Source organism: Gambusia affinis, linkage group LG05 (assembly GCF_019740435.1).
Source record: "Gambusia affinis linkage group LG05, SWU_Gaff_1.0, whole genome shotgun sequence".
Taxonomy (NCBI): domain Eukaryota; kingdom Metazoa; phylum Chordata; class Actinopteri; order Cyprinodontiformes; family Poeciliidae; genus Gambusia; species Gambusia affinis.
Window position 1 is genome coordinate 18,993,087 of NC_057872.1, and position 17,534 is coordinate 19,010,620.

The 17,534-nt window shown below is 38.8% G+C and overlaps 2 protein-coding genes across 7 annotated transcripts; one reads left to right on the forward strand and one right to left on the reverse strand.

Moving 5' to 3' along the window:
- Positions 1–235: 235 nt before the first annotated feature.
- Positions 236–7,959, forward strand: styk1b (serine/threonine/tyrosine kinase 1b). Of its 2 annotated transcripts, XM_044116946.1 has the most exons (10): positions 236–653; positions 1,598–1,644; positions 2,153–2,320; positions 3,969–4,301; positions 4,411–4,592; positions 5,081–5,155; positions 5,353–5,561; positions 5,735–5,775; positions 6,928–7,024; positions 7,112–7,959. In XM_044116946.1, the coding sequence occupies exons 2-10, from the start codon at positions 1,599–1,601 to the stop codon at positions 7,302–7,304; spliced, it is 1,344 nt and encodes a 447-aa protein (XP_043972881.1). In that variant the 5' UTR covers positions 236–653; position 1,598; the 3' UTR covers positions 7,305–7,959. The 2 variants fall into 2 exon arrangements, with proteins under 2 accessions (XP_043972881.1, XP_043972880.1); XM_044116945.1 differs by lacking the exon at positions 236–653 and having other exon boundaries at positions 1,527–1,644; positions 7,112–7,389.
- Positions 7,951–17,282, reverse strand: phc1 (polyhomeotic homolog 1). 5 transcript variants are annotated; one of them, XR_006370635.1, is made up of 15 exons: positions 16,774–17,249; positions 14,993–15,117; positions 14,776–14,883; positions 14,494–14,559; positions 14,261–14,404; positions 13,563–13,727; positions 12,758–13,474; positions 12,529–12,661; positions 11,808–11,974; positions 10,979–11,042; positions 10,806–10,893; positions 10,519–10,690; positions 9,509–9,743; positions 9,177–9,416; positions 7,951–8,228 (listed from the first exon to the last, which is right to left on the reverse strand). XR_006370635.1 is itself a non-coding variant. In XM_044116942.1 (14 exons), the coding sequence occupies exons 2-14, from the start codon at positions 15,107–15,109 to the stop codon at positions 9,265–9,267; spliced, it is 2,328 nt and encodes a 775-aa protein (XP_043972877.1). In that variant the 5' UTR covers positions 15,110–15,114; positions 16,774–17,250; the 3' UTR covers positions 8,331–9,264. The 5 variants fall into 5 exon arrangements, 3 of the variants coding, with proteins under 3 accessions (XP_043972877.1, XP_043972876.1, XP_043972879.1); XR_006370634.1 differs by having other exon boundaries at positions 8,392–9,416; positions 16,774–17,248; XM_044116942.1 differs by lacking the exon at positions 7,951–8,228 and having other exon boundaries at positions 8,331–9,416; positions 14,993–15,114; positions 16,774–17,250.
- Between the last annotated feature and the right edge of the window lie 252 nt (positions 17,283–17,534).

Sequence of the window (17,534 nt, forward strand, 5' to 3'; positions counted from 1 at the left end):
TGGTCCGTCTTTTTTCCACTTTGCAATTAAGTAACCAGGGTGCACAGTGAGGGTCGTGGTTGTGTTGCTGAGGACGGAAAACATTTGCGCTCATTGTAATTAAAATCAAAAGCAGTTTGTTTTTTGCTGACTAAATGCCCCTGAGTCAGAAAAGCCAGTTATGCAAGTTTCAGATTACGCATGGTGAACAAAGAGATGTAAACTATAAAATGACAAGGAGTGGCTGGACCTGTTTCTGTGAACAAAGAGCTGAAAGGGAGGGCAAGAAAGAAAAAAAAAAACCTAATGAATGGCTGTCAGAGAGAGGAAGACAGGCTGCGGGCGAGTTTTGGGGACTTGACAGCTGATTTTAGTCCTCAGCAGCATCACTTCAGCAGGGAAGGAGAGTGCTTGCGGAGGAAGGAGAAAACAGGAGTGAAAGATGTGGTGCAGGTGATGAGGGTGGAGTTAAAGGAAACACTGAAGGTGGGAAGGTAGACAAACGGAGAGCAGCAAATTGATCCCCGGAGAGGGAAGAACACAAGGAGGAGCTGAGGAGCACAGCTGACAGGATGCAAGCAAAGTGCCAAACAGTATGAAGGAAGGAACCATGCGCCTGTGATAAGACGATTCTACACAGTATATATCTTCAGAAATTCACCCAAAGAAGTGAGGTAAGACTTTCTTTACAGTGTTTCTGAAACACAATGCGATCTGTTTTACAACAGGAGCTCATTTATCCACTGTATAGATTCAGAAACAGCTTAGAAAATGCAAAGTTTGGTTGTTTTCAGGGTGGTGTATTGAGAACTGGCATTCTTTATGTTTGAACACTGGGTGTGAGATGAAACACAAACTTTAATGTGACTGAAAAATCCAGATTAACAGGTTTGGAGTTCTAGGATATGCTGTGAAAGGATTATGACGAGACTGAAGAGATTTTATTGCTTACCTCCTTTCTGCCTTATAGTGTATTTTTTAAACCACAGACAATCCAGCACACAGCATACAGATTGGTTGTTTAAATATGCTTCTTTGGTGTTGATTACACATCAATACCAATGGTGTGGATGGTGATAACTAATACAAATATTGGACCACAGCTGCAAAATTAATATATAAGATTATTGATGGTTGTGTAACCAGAAGATAAAAACAATAAACTGAGAAGAGAGGAGGAAGAAAACATTGACACTTTGAGCGTTAACACAACATCTGAGGTTCCTGGTCTCAGTTACAGTTCAGGCCTTTCTTAGCGCTTACGTGTGAGAGTCAAGTTACAGACTTTGCTCCACTAACAACATAGCTAAGTGTTTTTCGGGAAAACCTAGTGCCTTATTTTGTTGTTGTAGACTTATAGATGATTCAATTCCACATCTATGAAGAAGTCAATGTTCATGTTTTATTAAGTACCTTCAGTCTCAAATAGAAGCACTTCTTTGCTTTTTATTTCAAGTCAGTCTTTAAAGATCTCTGTTATTTGTGTGAAATGATCTTGTCTATTGTTATTACCACGCTTTATGGAAAAATATTTAATTCCTCATTGAGGTTGGAAATGATGAATGTGTGTTGCTGGTTCTGTTCCTGAGTGTCTCTTCAATCTCTTTCAATCTGACAGGATGTCAGGATCAGACCCTCGCTGCACTCACGGAGACACCGTCTGTGGTGAGTTTTATCAGAACCAGGAACCTCTGACCACTAAACAGAGAAAGCTTTGATGATACTTTTTGGTCTGGATCAGCATCATCTTAAAGAATACATTATCCATCCTTAAGGTGGGGTAAACATGCTCCCTAAATACAGAACTCAAACTCAAATGTCTCTTGCTGTCAGGTGCAATTTCCGAAAGTGTTTGCAAAATCCCTAATTCGGAGTTTGGATTATAGGTCTTCAATTTGACATTTTGTAATGCAATTTTTATTTATTTGTCTTCCTCTTTTTTCGTCTTTTGATCTTGCAACCTGTATTTAACATCTTATCTGTGATATTTCCTCATTTGGGTTTACTCCCATGGTAACAATTTTTAAAAAAATCAAAAGCTGTCTAAATATATATCTGAACAAAACACACGCTGTCCAAATTATAATAAAAAAAACATTTTATTTCAATAAGTAAACCTCAGACTTGTTGCCAGTTAAGCTAAAAGATGACCTTGTGTCTGATCACCTTGCAGAGATCCGTGTTTATGAGCCGGAGGTGATCGTGGTGCCTGTCCTCCTGCTGGCCAGCTTCCTGGTCACTCTGGTTTTCATTCTGCTGCTGCGCTACTGCCCAGAGAAGGTCGACCGAATCCGTCCACAAAAGAAAATGACCACCAGGAGGATACTGCAAGGCATTGATGGTAAGTGGAGCAAAACAATGTGAACTATGTGGGGTTGGCATCAAAACCTGTTTGTCATCCGCGTGTCACATAATCTTGTAAGCCATCTGAGTTCTTGGAGTTTCCTTGTACTTCCTGGAATTGTATTTTTGGAAAACCTGTTGATAGAAAATTTGATAAGATTGCATCTTTCTTCTCTTTTTTTTGTTATTCAAAATGCATCTTTGTTATTTAAATTAGGTTTTACATTTGTTGTTTATTCCATAGAGATGAGTTCACTTCCAAATTAATGTTATGTTATTTTCTACTAGGTAAAGATACTTTCAATGTGATGTAAAGCCACACGTTTGCAGACATGAGATTAAAAAAAAACCTTTTGAATGACTTGAGAAAAATTGATTAGAATTAATAGTGGAGCCAACTTTTGACATCCTTATGTGTTGACTATAGTCACTCCAATATTTCTTATTTGTGTTTATGTGAATGCTAAAAACATTTTTAAATATAGAAGCTAGCTGGAAATATTTCAATTGCTGAAAATTTTGTATTTAAGGGATGAAAACTTCCAAAAATTCTGATTTAGTTTTGGTAAGAAAAGAAGGTGATAACCTAATGCATAGAAAGAAAAAAACATTGAACAGGTACTTTTATACATATTATCTCTGTAGCCATCTTTCAAAAACAGTGTTACTGGAGAACACAAAGTGTCCAAGCACCCAAGCATTGAGAAAAAACTGAGTTATTAATTCTTCTTTATCTCAAGTCAACTTTATTGTGATGATGATCATCATAATATTCTTTTGAAATTGATGTAAATATAAAATAAATAAAAAACAACTACAACCCATTATACATCACTCTGTTATAACAACTATACTTTTAAAGCTACAAGTCTCACCTTTCTGAAACATTATTCAAACACATCAGACATATTTTGTCGCCTAAAGATAACATGTTGGCCCATTTTTGTATTTGTCTTCCTCTTGATCAGGATTTAACCAATAAAATGATTTAAAAACTCGTTTACACATTCACAGACCTCTGGTGACATCACTATATGCTTAACTTTGTCATTTCAATAATATAATTTAATTCTTTAAATTTCTTAAGTAATCTGCTTGTAGCACAAACTCCATTAAAAAGATTTACTCCTGAATTCACATAGAATAATTGAAATTATTGCTATAGGACCTAAAATAGATTAATCTATAGTTTGTTTAATAATTTTAAGAAAAACAACAATTATTATTGAAAAAACATGAAAAGAAAAAACAACAGAAAGATCAAAATAGAGAAAAATAACAGAAAATTTATGGTTTCACTTCAAAAAGCTTCACTAGATCTGTCCTAATGAACATGTATGTTGATAGTTCATGATGGGCCTTTTAGTTGGGAACTCAAAACAGTTGGACCCCTCATGGAGGTCTTAGAAATAAAACGTTTTTAATGAAATCAGGTTAACACAGTTAGAACCCATACCTGTAATTGTCCTACATTCAAACTTGAAGTATGTAGGTTATTCAGACGGTTGCTGCTGTGTTGTAACCAGAACACAGTCCTCTGGATCTTCTCAGAACATTTCCATTCGGGTCCCGTATGTCAAAGTTTTACTAATTCACTTGATAATTCTTCACGCTGATGGCATCTCTTCTCTTCTGACTTCTTTCAGCTCCACCTGGCCTAAATGTACTTGAGCATGAAAGCATCGCGTTGGATATGCCCACTTCCTACTCCACCTTTGACACTTCAAAAACGAATCAATCTCAAAGATTTCCCGCAGCGATGAGCACTCCCGCTGCCTCACCCAGCCCCCTACCGGATCCCATCAAGACCAGTTTCACTCCCATCGTCCGGCCCAGAGAGCTGCCCCGCCAGAGGCTGCCAGAGTCCTTCAACCTGGTCGCCCCTCTGCAGGGCTCCTTCTCCCTGCGAGCCGACATGTCTGTGTCTCTCTACAGGGCACGCATGGAAAACAGGAATGTGGTGCTCCGGGTCCTCAAAGGTGAGACAGTGAAGGAAAATTACGTCTTTTAAATACATTTCTTTAAAAAAAAAAATCAGTTTTCAAGACCAGATTTTAAAAAGTCTTTTACCATCTCTTCCCTACACAGACTCAGCTGATGCCGATGAGAGACATGACTTCCTGGGCTTTGCATCTTTCCTCTCTCAGCTTGGTCCGCATCCATTCCTGCCAGAGCTGCTTGGTGTGGTCTCAATTCGAGCTCCCCTGGTCACAGTGGTGGAGGAGCTTGAAAACAGGGACCTGCTCAGCTACTTGTGGCAATGCAGAAAGGTAAAGAAAATAATGAGCTCTGTTTTTATACACCGCATCACAAGGTTTGGAGCCCACATTAACGTGAGACAGTATTTACCCTTTACTGAGTACCAGCTTTAGCACTGGTTCTTATTTTCTCCTTACATTGATAATAGCTCTCTCTGTGGTTTCCTGAAGCGTAAGAAAAAGCTTTATAATCAAACTTATTTAGATTGAAGCATAACATGCTGATCTTATGGTCTACTTCATGTTGTCAGACTGGTTTTGTTCAAGGCATTTCTTGATTTCACAAGTCTGGTAGTAATCAAACTTGTGTGCAAGTAAAATTTAAATCAACCGTCTTACATGTTTGGTTAATCATATTCACTTCATGGATTACATGGGGGGGGGGGGGGGGGGGAATTACTTTTCATAGTACTGTATAAAATTTCTACAATATTCAAACTGAAAACTGCATTACTGTTAAAATTCAAGTGTGTCTAACAAGTATGTCTAATTTTTTCCAGGACAAGGTGGATCCTCCGTGTGAAATGACTGAAAGGAGAATATTCACTATGGGCAGTCAAGTTGCTTCTGCTCTGGTTTGTGCAATAAGTACCCATTCTCTTTTTACCTAAAAATATTTCAAAAATACAAAATATGATAAGATAACAGATATTTTCCATATGTTTTGCCATTTCTTCATATGTCCACCACGTTAACTAAACACATTAAAATGTTTTTTCTGAACAGGACTGGCCTATCTAACCCTGACGTTCTTGTTTTGCTGCATTGTTAGGAGTTCCTCCACGGCAAAGATCTCCTTCACGGAAACATCAGGGCCCGCAGCGTGCTGGTCACGAAGCAGCTCACAGCCAAGCTCTGGGGTCTGCATGGAGTTTACACAAGAAAAAGCAAGAAAGCCACACAGAGGGACGATCCCAGCATGAAGAAGTGGCAGGCACCGGAGCTGCTGGTCAGGAAGGCAGCAACTAAGAGCAGTGACATGTCAGTGGTTTTTGTCTTGTAATAATTCTCTTAAAGCTGCTCAAATCCAGTTTTTTTATTTTTTTATTTCAGAGATGTTCAGTTCATGTTCTATATTGTAAGTTTTATTTCTAAGAGCTTCAACTGAATAGAAAACTAACTACATGCACTGTTTGTTCTGCTTGCTCCAATAGTTGGTCGTTTGGGATCTTGCTATTTGAGATGGCATCATTAGGTAAGTCCAGCAATAACTTTTAAAAACACTTAGACGTTAGCTCCCCCTTGTGGTTGCTGAGGAATATAACATATTTTAAAGTAAAGTCTTGGTCTTGTCTCGGTCTCGATACATTCTGGTGTTGGTCTGGTCTTGGACTTGGTCTGGTCTTGGTCTCGGGTTTGGTGGTCTCGACTACAACACCGGTTAGCGCTTTTGTAGATGACAGAAACAGAAACTGAAAAAAATGCCGGTTCTCACACAAAAAACTTCCGCTACCAATAAAATGCAGGAAACCATCTTAAATCTGGAGGAAGATTAAACGATGTTTAGTCTCTCACTGCACATGCATAAAAGCAATAGAAAATATTTATTATGTGGTGCAACACGTGCTTTCTGTTGCCCCCTGGGCAACTCCTCATATAGGCCATATTAAGAACCAGTACTGGCTGAAACTGCGTTTACCCTAGTTTCTTCAGTTTATCTAAATATTAGTCTCAAAGTTAGCACAATGGCACAACTGGATGTTACAGGAAGTTAGAAATGTTCCCAAAAAGAGGATTGTTCATGAGAGGGCTGTCTTGATTTTCACTAGTCTGAGTCATTTATACTTGAAAACTCAGCATATTTAAAGTGCAGTAAAATAACAAAGTAGATATTATCTATCTTAACTCACTCAGCAATTATTTTTTGTTGACAAAAAAAGATATTTTGTTTCTGCAGGACAGTCGCAGCTTTCTAAACATTTATCCCACTCAACACAAACTTAACTTAAGTAAAGTAAACACTTACTTTACTTTACTTAAGTAACTCACATCTGACTCCTTCAGTGAATGTTTTATGATCAGTGCTAGGCTAATGCTAACATGTTTTCTTTCTGTTTTGATATTACTTGTAGATAATAAAGCTTGGAGCATATTTTAAAGTAATTCCAGTCAACACAGAGATTGACCTTTTATATGGGTTTGATTTTCTTGCAGCCAAGCATTGCTGCTTTGCTGTGTTTGATAGATTTATCATGCATGGAAATCTGACTGCCACATCCATACTATCAACTTCAATATCGCAGAAAACTTGGAGCACTTTTTTGGGTCTATTTCTAACTTCATGTAAATGTTACAATGGGATCATCTTTACTTGGTTGTTCAAAATATTTGTGTTCTTTTTATCTAGGCGATGCTCCATTTGCAGAAATCACAATTAACGAGCTTCTGCAGTTTCATCAGAGAGGAAAAAACCTGAAAAAACCTTCCAACTGTTCCAACTCCCTGTGAGCATGCTGCAAATGATTCAACAACCTTCCTCAAGATGTTCATTTAGTGCAGAATGTAACCAAAACCCTGCTTTTTTTCCTTAGATATGCGCTGATCAAAAACTGCTGCCAGTGGAAAGAGCAGGATAGACCCCTGCTGGCTGAATTGAACCGGAAGCTTGTTTCAGGAGAAAAGAGCGCCTCTGATAAAGTCCTCAAAGCCTCGGGGACGGTTAACCTGGAACAGTACCTGCAGGAGGCCGGATACGGAGAAGCCAACAGCTACACCGTTTTCTGATCATTTACAGCATCAAATGCCAAAGAAATATATGTGTGTATTTGCACTATCTCCAAGCCTAATGGAGCACTTTTACAAGTGACTTTAAGATGCAATTGAAGTGTTACAAACTGTGTTTGAGCACTTTTGGCAATAAAATGGGATCTGTATTAAGTTATTATTCTTAGGATTCACTCAGTTGAACAGGGAACTCATTAGTGAGTTGATTTTGGGTGGAAAGTTCATGATTGTTGGAGAACAATCATACAAAAAGTCTTTTGTTTCGCTCTCAGCTATGAAACGTTTTGAGGGTTCAGGTTGGTATAAGACCAGAGAACATGTACACATGAGTGTGTGCAGCTTTCTTACAGCCTGAACCTGAAGGTGATGCTATTCAAACATTCTAGTTTTTAAATGTTTAATTTTTTTTAATAAATGGACCAATACCTTTTAAAAAATGTGATATATAAACTACCACAGAAGGAGTCACAAAGTGAATAATTTGTTAGTGTAACTAATAATACCCGTATCTACATTTACTCAAGGAGGATGGGTCATACTGATGTCTGCAAGAACCAAACTCAGATTGTTTACATAAACTCAAATGTTAATGACAATATGAATTATAGTGAGGTGGAAATGAACCTGTGACCAATAAACAATATACTCAGTTCCAGTAATGTTTATTGATAGTACTGCATACATGTACAGAGAGCACTTCCATTTAGCCCTTGAAAGAGCAGAGCATGAGTACCCACTTCCAGGTACTTTATTAAAGCTTCTACAACTATATTGTCTCATGAAAAAATAATTCTGATTGTACTATAAAAATGAGAAAATACAAAACTAAACTCTTCATGACTATTAAAAAAAAAAAAAACTACTAAAACACCAGGCTTGTTGAGTGTCATTGTCGGTGATGTGATTGTAGCCTGGGCTTGGCATCTATAACAAAAAAAAAAAAACATAAGCAGAATACAACAAAAGACTGAAAATATCTATATATATATATATATATATATATATATATATATATATATATATATATATATATATATATATATATATATATATATATTTGTTGCAGACAACTTGAAGACTGAAGCACCTTTTTAAAATACTGTTTGAAGTGAAGAAGTTTGGGCAGGAACACCTGACTGGCAGCGAGAGTTGGAGTTTTCAAGGAGTCTACATACAATATATCAAGTTTCAGACAAAGAAAAAGACAAACACTTATGAAAGGAACACTTCAGTTCATGATATCAACGGCTTACACATACCAGTATGCATAAGTCTGCACAGAAAGAATACTGTCTATCGAGTGCCTTGAAAAAAAAAAAAATGTAATTACACAACTTAACGTTTTTCCCCATTTTGTCACGTTAAGACAACAACCATCAATGGTGATAGACCAACACACATTACAGCAGAACTGTGCAGCTGCAGAAAAATGGATCTCCATGGCAACGTCCTCTACAGAGGATGAAGCAGGTAGAGACATACTCCAACGAGCAAAAGGTAGATCTATGGAGTATGAATCCCAATGCACGCCACTCTTTTGTGTTACTTTGTGTTGGTTGACGTAAAATCCCAGATAAAGACTCAAAGTTTGTGGTTGCAATGAGACAAAATGTGAAAAATCAAGGGCAGAAAACAGTTTAGCAAGGAACTGTGGGCGTTCTGGCACCAAGCAACTTAAAGGTTCTCTAAGAGCTTTAGGACACACTGAGAACAAACTGACTGTAGCTCAGTCAATCAATGCAACCTCTGAACTGAATCAGTCACATCCCTTTATGTCACTCATAGGTTGTAAAGAAAAGCTCCTGCCCTAAAGCAAGACAAACATCACAGAGGAGGAACTGGATTAAAAGGTTCATGTGGTCTGAAAAGCACCTTCAGATTGATCGGGATCAACTGATCAAAATCAAAACATCCACACAATCGAGTCCCAAGTGAGGCATCAGAAATGAAGGCCCAGCCATCACTCGCGCAGACTGTTGATTGAGGCACAAATCTTCAGAGCCGGACCCAGTTTAATGTTCATGGTGGAGATTAGGTGGTCTTCTCTCAGCAGCAGCAGAGCCTGTCCGTCTATTTCCTGCGACAGAAACTGGGCCGCCAGCTCCTCGCAACCTAAACCCAGCAGGAAGCCAAAGAGACGAGTGAGAACAGATGACCTGAACGTATTTAAGCAATCGGAAGCAAACCGCGATCTGGCCACTAACCTTGAAGCGAGGAGATGAACTTGCAGACTTCTTCCACGCTCCACTGAGCCGGAGTCGCGGAGAGGAAGTTGGCCCCTTCGATCAGGAGACTTCCAGGTGCCGAGCTGTCGGAGGGAGGAGCGCTGTGCTCAGCTCTGGAGCACGAGCGTAACGAGCTTCTGGACAGCGAGGAAGAGTCGTCCTCTTCCTCCCCCTCACTGGACACGTCTTCTGAGCGACTGGACTCTGAGTGACACTACGAGGGAGACAGCAGAGGTTAAAACACAAAGCTATAAACTGAACATTAAAATAGTAATGTTAGGGCTGTCATGATAACAAATTTAGCGGAACGATGAATTGTCCCAGAATTTATTGCAATAAACGATAATATTGTTTTGAGACTATTTTTGAAGTAATGCTTTGATAATGGCATAATAATGCAAGTTCAACCTCTCAACGTCCAACAAATTTTAATTTTGTAAAGAAAACTTCACAATGGAACTGGAAAACATCCAAAAAACACAGCAACCAAAAACAATACATAAAACAGAAATAAAATTCATAAAACCAAAACCATAAATAAAATTATGATGTCTATGAATGTAAATGATGTTTTAATCCCCTTTTAATTTATTCTACTGATAATTGATGAATTGCTTACACTGACAGGCTTACTTAATGTTTTTTGAGTGCATGTTCACACTTTTCACATGTCAAACATTCAATTGTCTATGAACTTCAAGATTTTAAAGACTTTTCAGTAAATTTTTCTAACTTTTTATTGAAAAAAATGTAATGTAAAGACTGAAAATGTAAAGATTTTAACTAAATTAAATCCAAATCCCAGGGTTCAACTCTTCTTTAGCACAAGGATCTCAGAATGAACCGAAAGAGCTTCTAAAAGCTCTAGATGGCAAGTTTTTTCTATGATATATAGATTTTAAAAAAATAATTTGGTGCTTCAAAATGTGAACTATGACTTTGCTTTTGTTTTATTTAAAAGTAGCAAGAAAAACAAAACAAAACCTTACCTTGACAGAAAGATGCTTGCTTGATACTTTACTGTAGGTGCTATTTGAACTCCCCCGTCGGGAAGGACCTCTGCGTTTAGCAGAGCTTTCTGTGGGGCTGGAAGGTAGCGGCGGCCCCCCACCACTCCTCCCTCTGCTGGACTTGTAGTGCTGGCTGCAGCTTACATTATACCTGAAGATCAAGAGGGTCAGTCTGCAACAGCTCCAGTAAATCACACTGGAGTTTGGGGGTATGAACACTTTTGCAAGGCAGTGTAACAGTATCTTTATGAGGAATGAAAGTCTACCTCTTTGCACAAGTGTTTGAACAGAACCTCTTTGATCCCCTGAACTGGCTGGCTGGAGCAAAGCATCCACAGTACTCACATTTCAACACTGAGAGGTAAAAAGAAAATATTCAGAGCGCCGACCCGCAAAAAGGAGAAAGTAAACCAGAGTAAATAAATAAATCTTTACTTACATGGAGGACCGTTCTCTGTGCGACCAGCCAGAGCAAAATCTCTGTCTTTGAGGAGTCCAGCAACCTGCCAAACCACAGAGAAGCTAGCAAGAAACTTACTTCTAGTATTCCTACATATGGTACATAAAGACCAAAAAAAAAAGCACTAACATTTGTTTTAAAATATACAAACATTCACTATAAATTTGGTATGCAGTGATATATTGCAAAGAATCAAGGTAAAACAACGAGGAGGGAGATAAAAAAAAGCAAGGACATGAGGGTAAAAGGAGAAGGAAACATAGTAGAAGAGAGAGGAGGATGAAGGAAAGATGACACATGGAAGGAATTATTAAAGAGGAAATAAAGAGGACAAATGGGAGGAATGACAAAATATTGGAAATAAAGACACAAGCAAGGAATAGAGCTAGGATGCAGGGAAGATTGGGAGGAAGGAAAAGAAAGAGCACTATAAAGAACAGTGGAAGAGAAAAAAAACAGAGGGAGAAAGGACACAATGAAGAATGAAACAAGAGGGACAAGAGGAAAAAAGAATGGAAAGACACGAGGGATGTAGAAACAAAGGACAAATAGAGATGACGTAAGGGAGGGAGGATATAGGCTAGGACATAGGAAGCATAAGAGAAATGAAGAAATAATATAAACAAATGAAGGATAGAAGGAAGGATACACTACTTTCCCCATATAGGAAGGGAATAAAATCTGAAAATACAAACAAATTTTGATTCAAGTCAAATTCCAGATTTTTCCATAATTTCCAGAACTGAGTCGGAAACCTGCACCCTTCACCATAAAGTATCAACATGCAGATCTGGCAGGGATCACTTACAGGGAAGGGCTCGGCTCCCTCTTGAATAACGAAGCCCTCGATGAGATGAGTGAGGACTTGAGGTTTGACTACCGCCTGAGGAACTTTGTCCCCATGACAACCTCTGGACAAGGGCAGAGACAAGGACAACGTCGGGGGCGCGGAGAACGTGGCATCAACAGCAGGAGCTGAGGAGAAATGGAAGAAAGACTGAAACAATTAATAAATTAATCATGATTAATCAATTATTGAAATAATTGTCAACTAATATAGCAAACGACTAATAGTTAACTGAAGTGTACAAACTCAATAAAACACCATTTGATGAAAAAAAACAACCAAATTTGAACAAAATATTTCTAATTTTGTTATTATCTTTGATTTAAGGTAATAACACCTTTATATGTTAAAATGTTTTACCCCAAAGTCTTCAAGAGGCATTTTTATGTACACTAAAGGAATGCTAATCCTTTGCATTTTAGGCAATTAAATGTTTATTTTCTAATTTAAAAAAAATGAAATAAATAATCGGTTTATTTCCATATGTTAATGTTTTTCAAACATTATATAGAAAAAGCTCAAGTAGTTTAATAAAAAAAATGCAGAATGTGCCAATTAATCAATTAATCGTCTGAATAATGAACAGATTGATCAGTTACAAAAATAATTGTCAGTTGCAGCCATAAATGGATGATATAAAGTTGAGAGAAATTCAAATTAATAGAAGGTGAACTCGTATTACCCGAGTCCTTTGTGGGGGCAGGAGATAAAGGAGGAGCTGCGTCCTTCATGGGGGCAGAATCTGACGCTTCTGACATCTCATTTGGCACATCACTCTCAGATTTTCTCTTCAGAGAGCCGACCAATGGCTTTGTCTGAAGGCATGTGAATAAAAAAAAATACATTATGAGCCACCAGTTATCACTTTTTTGACCAGAAAGCTTGAACAGAGCAGTTCATCCTGATCCTACCATGGCAGCACTGCTTGGGACTGAGCTAACCGCCACACCAGATGGACTCTCCAGAACCGCGTTGCTCCGCGCCTGAGCCAAAGCCACAGCTTGTGCATTTCCTGCCAAGCCCTGCCTGGCTCCCACAAGCTGGACCGGGATGTGTGGAGGGTTGTGACCCCCAGCATTAGCCTGACTGTTGCTTGGCGGCGCTGGCAGTATGGGAGGCGGCTGCCGAGGCGACAGCTGAACGGGTAAGCGGTGTCCCTGTGCCGTCTTGGGCTGTATCGGGACGGGACCCTTTTCCATGTTAGCGTTGGCCTGCTGAAGGGGCTGCACCACCAGAGTCTGTGGGTTCATGCTGGCCTTCGGGGCCACAGAACCGATTGAGTAGCCCTGGGTGGAGGTAGGGACATTTGACGTGGGCACCAGGATGACGGGAGAAGACGGAGCCAGGAGGAGCTGAGAGAGGGGGAGCGCTGGGGATGATGAAGAGGAGGACGGGGCCACAGAGGCTGCAGGGGCCACAGTCATGGCAGCCTGGTTCCCGGTCTTCACAGTCAGAGTGCTGGAGGCAGACGGCTGGTTAAAGCTGGCTTTAGCCATCTGCTGCTGCTGAGAGAAAGTCTGCTGCTGCTGAGCGAGAGAAAAACCGCCGGCATCCTTCCTCTCTACATTTTCAGCCTTTACAGCGACGGCTTTGGCGTTAGAGGCACAGTGTAGAGCCAGGTTCTGCACCTTAGAAGCAGAGAGGCCAGACAGTTATGGTGAAACAGAGTTTTCCCTTAGCTGTGGCGCCTGAAACTTATCTTTAAATAGATCAGACCTGGTCGTTGTCAGCCTGGGCACATGGAGTGGTGGAAGCAGTGTCATGCTGTTGCTGCTGCTGGGGTTGTGTTTGTGTCTGAGCTACCGTTGCTACGGCCGCGGTCGTCCCGCCGGGCATGAAGATGAGCTGAGAGGTAAGCGGATTCCTTAGAGAGCGGTTCACCTACACAAAGACAAGAAGATATGATCAGACTGTCTTCTAACCACATTTTGAAGAACTTGTAGGACTAAAAAACTGCTTATTACCCTGGTTTTGAGTTGCTTACACTAGACTAGTTATCCAAATACTAGGACTCTACACAGTTTAGCACTGAAATTTTCCATCACACTGTTCCTACTGATTATTTTGGATGGGATGCCAGAGAAAGTGCTGGCGTAGCCAGTTTTCTCTGGTTTAGAGAATAGATTGAAATAACACTGATTCGGGTAAACACCCCACAATCCTGGGTTGCATCACTATCAGTATCGAAAAAACGATCAACTTGAACTGAAAGCCAAACTTAACAAGAACATTTTCTTGTTTACTTTTCATTTTATCAGCTGCTATCATGTCTTCAGGAAGATAGGTCCACAATTTACAGCAGCAGGAAGAAAATGATGCGTCAGAGTGAGGCTTAACTCTCCCTTTAGATACGAACTGAACATAGAACACATAAATCTAGTTATTGGGAACATGTGTGTGCATTTTAAACTCACCCTAAGATACATCTGTCCCTGTCCTGCAGAGTTTCCACCCAACAGCACTGACTGGTTGAGAGCTGTTGTTGTTGCAGACGTAGCCGGACCGTGTGGACGAGGACTGCTCATAGTCCCACCGGAAGATGTAGTGCTTAAATTAACCTGCAGGAGGCATAAAAAGTACAGGTCTCTATAAAATCCTGAAACCTGGTAGAAGATTAATCCTTCAAATTTTCAACGAATAAACTTACAGTGGTGGGAGCCGGTGAAATGCTGTTACTTGGTGTATTAGACTGGCGACTAGCTGCAAGTGTGGCCTGGTTTAAAAAGGGAAAGTAAAGCTAAGTAAGTAAAAATCCGGTTAAATGTAATGTAGCTAATTTAAAGACATAAATAGCAAAATGCTGTGCAAAGAAAAAACTATAAAGCCTTCATAATCAGCACATCCAACAAGATAAGTTGAAGAAATAATAATAAAAAAAAAACTTTTATGGGGATGTTTTCTTATACAATGATTGCTCCCATAACTGTACCTGTTGCACAGCAAAGTTTTGTAGTTGGGCTGTATTGATCTGCTGCTGCAGCATGAGCTGCTGGAAGTACTGGGCTGCATTAGGCTGTCTCTGCAGAGCTTGAAGAGCCTAGACAAACAAAAAAAACAACACATTGACATAAACATCTACAAGATTAATTCAAAGGGCTAATTTAAATAATAATGGACATTTTCACAGTTTATAAGCAATCCCTCACCTGTACAGCTTGTCTCTCATACAAAGACATGCGGGCAATCTGGGGTGCCCGGGAGTTCCCGCTTGTCTGAGGGTTTCCGTTTGTGCTGCTTGTGTTTTGGTCTTCGCCTGATTCCATGTTTGCTACTAGAAACAAAAAAACAAAACAAAAAAAAAACAAAAAAACAAAACAAAACACAATGATTGGAAAGGATTACAAAAATGTTCTACTCTTTCTACCCATGTATACTTAAAGCTGTAACAATATAAATAAGACACCTTGTTTGAAAAGGCACAATCAATACTGACAAATGATCCCTGAACATTTTTTACTTAAAATGTATATACGGTAGCTTTTTACAATAAATTGTTAGGAGTATTATTTTTTCTAATTTTAATCATGTAACAACTTTAGACCGCTTAACATTTTGGTCTGTTATCCTTTCATATATACTTCAATAAAAAAGTTAAAAGTATTTTAAGTATACTAAACTAGTATACTCCTCAATAAGGAGTTCAGTGTGGAACCAAACAAAAAAACAACAACAACTTAATTTTCAGTGATGACTTGGCTATTAGGCAGCTGAAGTATACAAACTTTCTTCTTCTTCTTCTATTTTTGTTTTAAAGAACACAATTTAAAAGGATTGTTTATTGAGACATTAGAAACAGGGGTACTAATCAGAGGCTTGTACATAATTAGTTTCTGAAGCTAATTGTGTTTGAGAGGTGCTCTCTTTCAGCCAGCTGAGAAGCAGTGCTTGATAGTAAGTGGGGAGGGGAAGTGGTCCTCTAATCTTCTCTCTAGGCAGCTGAGAAAACTTTGGCCACTCCAGAACTTTTTCTGGTATCTCAATAAGAGGTGACATCAAGCAGAGCAGAGGGGTGATAGGATTGATTTTTGTTTTGTTTTTGTTTATCTTGAATTTTTTAAAACCTTTGAGGCCTTTGAGTACATCATTGCCAGTAATCAACAAATGCATAATTACTGTCTGACACATAAACTCAACTGTAAAGTACTCTGCTTGTTTTAACAATTTACAAAACTCTAATTTTGAAAATGTAAAAGAAAATAGTCAATAAACAATTATATTTCCTAATAATTTATTAGTTTTCAACTTTCTGTAAAGACCTGGAAAAAAAACATAAACCAAACTCCTTACTTTCCAATCCTTTCAAGACTGTGTAGATAGAAACCACGGACACAAACTGCTGCAATCAATGTAATTATAGTGCTGAAATTACAGAACAAACGCTTCTAGCGTCTTTAAGATGAAGTAAATTAAAACTTTAACAGAGGTGGTGTGTTATTATTTACTCCAACTCCTAAGGCAATAAACAGCGTTTTGCCCGCCACAATCAGAGCTAAAATAATTGTAAAAAAAAAAACAACTGACACCGTGACGTTTTCATTAGCAAATAAGATGTAAACATTTTAGGTGGATATGAGCAAAAGAGCACTTAATGAAACTTCATAAGATCACGAAAAACCAAGCTTTTCATCCATCGGTAGCTAACTCTTGCTACTTAGTTATTATTCTTCCACTCAGTTATAACGTCAAATTATAACGTTTGAATTGGGATACATGTTGTGAAAGCATCCGGATATTAGAAACAATGTATTTGGGTGTAAATATTTGAAAGCACTGACAAAGAAAGAAAACATTTGGCGTGAACTAGTAGTTACACATATGCTAACACCACTTAGCAACATTAGCTGATTTCAACAGGCAGAAAGTCAGCAACTGTAGCTCTTACAACAGTTCCTTTGGTCTGTAATTTTTAGTTTATTAAAGTGCTTACCTTTCGTGAGGCTTGTCTGTCCTTTTCACAGAATATACACGCATGAAAGTGGACCTGATTTGTCTTTTACACTGGGAACAACGACTGAGCCTTTGAGGATTTTTGCCTGCAGTGAAACCCCGCCCCCTGCCACTCTTTTTCTTCTTTCTTCTGTTTGTACACTTCAGGGGGCCTCTAGAGGGCGCTGTGGCGCAACTGACCTTTGAATGGACATTAGACATGGACTGAAAGATCATAGGCAGGATCAAATAAAGTTGTTGACGGGAGTAAAAAGTGTTTTTTAGAGCATAAGACATTCGGTTGACCTATTTTACCTGAAACTGTAGATTAGATGGAAAAAACTTCTAATAACCACCTAAAGAAGCGGGAAAACTTTGAACTGTGTATCATTTCTTGAGACTTTAAATGATGAATAGTGGCCCCTGCTGGCCAAACATATTACGGAAAGATAGATTTTAGAATACTTTTATAGTTTCTCAGTGAGAAAGTGTACGAGCAGCAAAGTGAGAGGCAAGTCGAAGTACGGAGAATCACACACACACATATATATATAAACCGACTAAGGGGAAATATATAACATGAGAAAAGAAAATGCTGTTATTTTTTTTTTTAAAAAGCATAGGATTATCTGATTCAGAAAAATGTGCAAATGTGTAGAATAATTTAAACATGTACAAAATATGCATATTTGCTCATAGAAAATAAACTATTTGCAAGAAATGAAAAAAACTGCAGTAACAGCCAGTAATAGCAGTAAAGTT